Below are 1,593 nucleotides of genomic sequence, written 5' to 3'. Positions count from 1 at the left end.
ATCTCTCATGTTGAGCCGCTAAGAAAAACCAATTTAACGCCCACCACGAAGTCATATGCTGCAGCTTTGTCGCTGTGAACCATGAGCTGATACTGAGAATTCTCTAGCGTTTTATGCACCCTCCCCCTCAGCCTTTCTCTCAAGAACCCTCTCGGTTCCAGGCGGCCCTTGTAGGTCCTGGGCGACCCCTGCTGGCACTGAGCGGCCCTGCATGGAAGTTTGTGTCTGGGCTCCCATTCATGTCTCCTCACTGTGTCTCGTGCACAGTAATACACGGCCGTGTCCTCTGTGCTCACGGAGCTTAGCTGCAGGGAGAACTGGTTCTTGGATGTGTCAGGGGTGGTGTCACTCGGCCTTGAAGAGATGGTGCATACTCGTTGTACCACTTGGAGCTGTAGTATGTCCTTCCGAGCCACTCCAGGCCTCTCCCGTGGGGCTGTCTGATGCAGTTCCAAGTAGCACTGGTGCTAGAGACACTGTCCCCAGAGATGGCACAGTTGAGAGACAGAGTCTGTGACGGCTTCAGCAATCTTGGACCCGACTCCTGCAGCTGCACCTGGGACAGGACCCCTGGGGACAAAAGGAAGCAGGAAAGTTAACACACATGGCCTATGAATTCTGCTCTGAAATCCACATTTTCTGGATACTGACCCTGTGGGAGATCCAGTGCAGACAGGAGGATGAACAAGGAGACAGTCATATCCTGAGCAATGCGGACCATTTCTGGGCTCCAGAATTCAGCAGGCTCTGCAGTCCCCAGCAGTAACTGATATTTAAACAGAAGCGATGCCCTCATTTGCCTATGCACCTGACTTCCTGATACAAGGTCATAGAGTACAGACAGCTGTCTGAAGCACCGGGCCTTCGCTTAGAACTAACTTTCACCATAGCCGATTCCTTCAGCAAGTTGGACCCAAGGCAGGAGTAGAGCCTAAGTGCTCAGAAGTGTGACTCTGGCATAGGCTGAGCATGATCCCTCCAGGGTTTCAGTACTGAGGATCTTAAAACAACAGCAGTCCGAATGCCCATATTCATTGTTTGGAACTCTTTATTTATTCTGTCTTTCATTCATTCAGTAAACCCTGTTGGCCAGTGAAAAAGTAACTCCCTCAGAGCACTGAAGAACCATCCACGAGGAAGTCAACATAACTGGGCCGCTCCGGTCTGAGTGGGCGGAGGCGCACAGTGTGCAGGGCGGTGCAGGGTCTGCAGGCTTAGGACGCTCTGCCTGTCACCTTGAGGGTGGTATTCCAGACGGAGTGTGTAGGGGTGGCCATGAGGAGTCCGTCCAGAGCCCAGTTCCTCACGCCTGAACCAGTCCGCAGTGGGACTCACAGGAAGGAGCCACTGTGCCACAGAATGGAGGTGCCACAGGTGAAGGCTGAAATGTTGAGGTGATGACAGAGACAAGCTCAGCCCTGCAGGACAGCTCGGAGCTCACAGCAGAGGCAGAGTAAAGGGCTCTGTGGAACTGTGGGAAAGGGGAGCCTTCAGGCATTTATGGCGACTTACAGGAGCTTCAGACACTGAGATCCCCACAGCATATAAGATGGTTAGAGAGCAAGCACAGCACATCCAGGTATGCGAGGCTGC

At 53.2% G+C, this 1,593-nt stretch overlaps 1 protein-coding gene across 1 annotated transcript; it reads right to left on the bottom strand.

Moving 5' to 3' along the window:
- Positions 1-86: 86 nt before the first annotated feature.
- On the bottom strand, positions 87-736 carry LOC102021298 (putative V-set and immunoglobulin domain-containing-like protein IGHV4OR15-8). Its single transcript, XM_005415201.2, has 2 exons — positions 652-736; positions 87-570 (listed from the first exon to the last, which is right to left on the bottom strand). Exons 1-2 carry the CDS (start codon positions 719-721, stop codon positions 302-304), a joined length of 339 nt encoding a protein of 112 aa, XP_005415258.1. The 5' UTR covers positions 722-736; the 3' UTR covers positions 87-301.
- Positions 737-1,593: the final 857 nt, after the last annotated feature.

Source organism: Chinchilla lanigera, unplaced genomic scaffold (genome assembly GCF_000276665.1).
Source record: "Chinchilla lanigera isolate Chin_1 unplaced genomic scaffold, ChiLan1.0 scaffold01057, whole genome shotgun sequence".
Classification (NCBI taxonomy): Eukaryota; Metazoa; Chordata; class Mammalia; order Rodentia; family Chinchillidae; genus Chinchilla; species Chinchilla lanigera.
This window is presented reverse-complemented; position numbering and strand designations above follow the sequence as displayed.

Coding starts and splice junctions, on each gene's coding strand:
- LOC102021298 (XM_005415201.2), bottom strand. CDS start 721: ATGGTCCGCATTGCTCAGGATATGACTGTCTCCTTGTTCATCCTCCTG. Junction 571..651: donor TGCACTGGATCTCCCACAGG/GTCAGTATCCAG, acceptor TTTTGTCCCCAG/GGGTCCTGTCCCAGGTGCAG.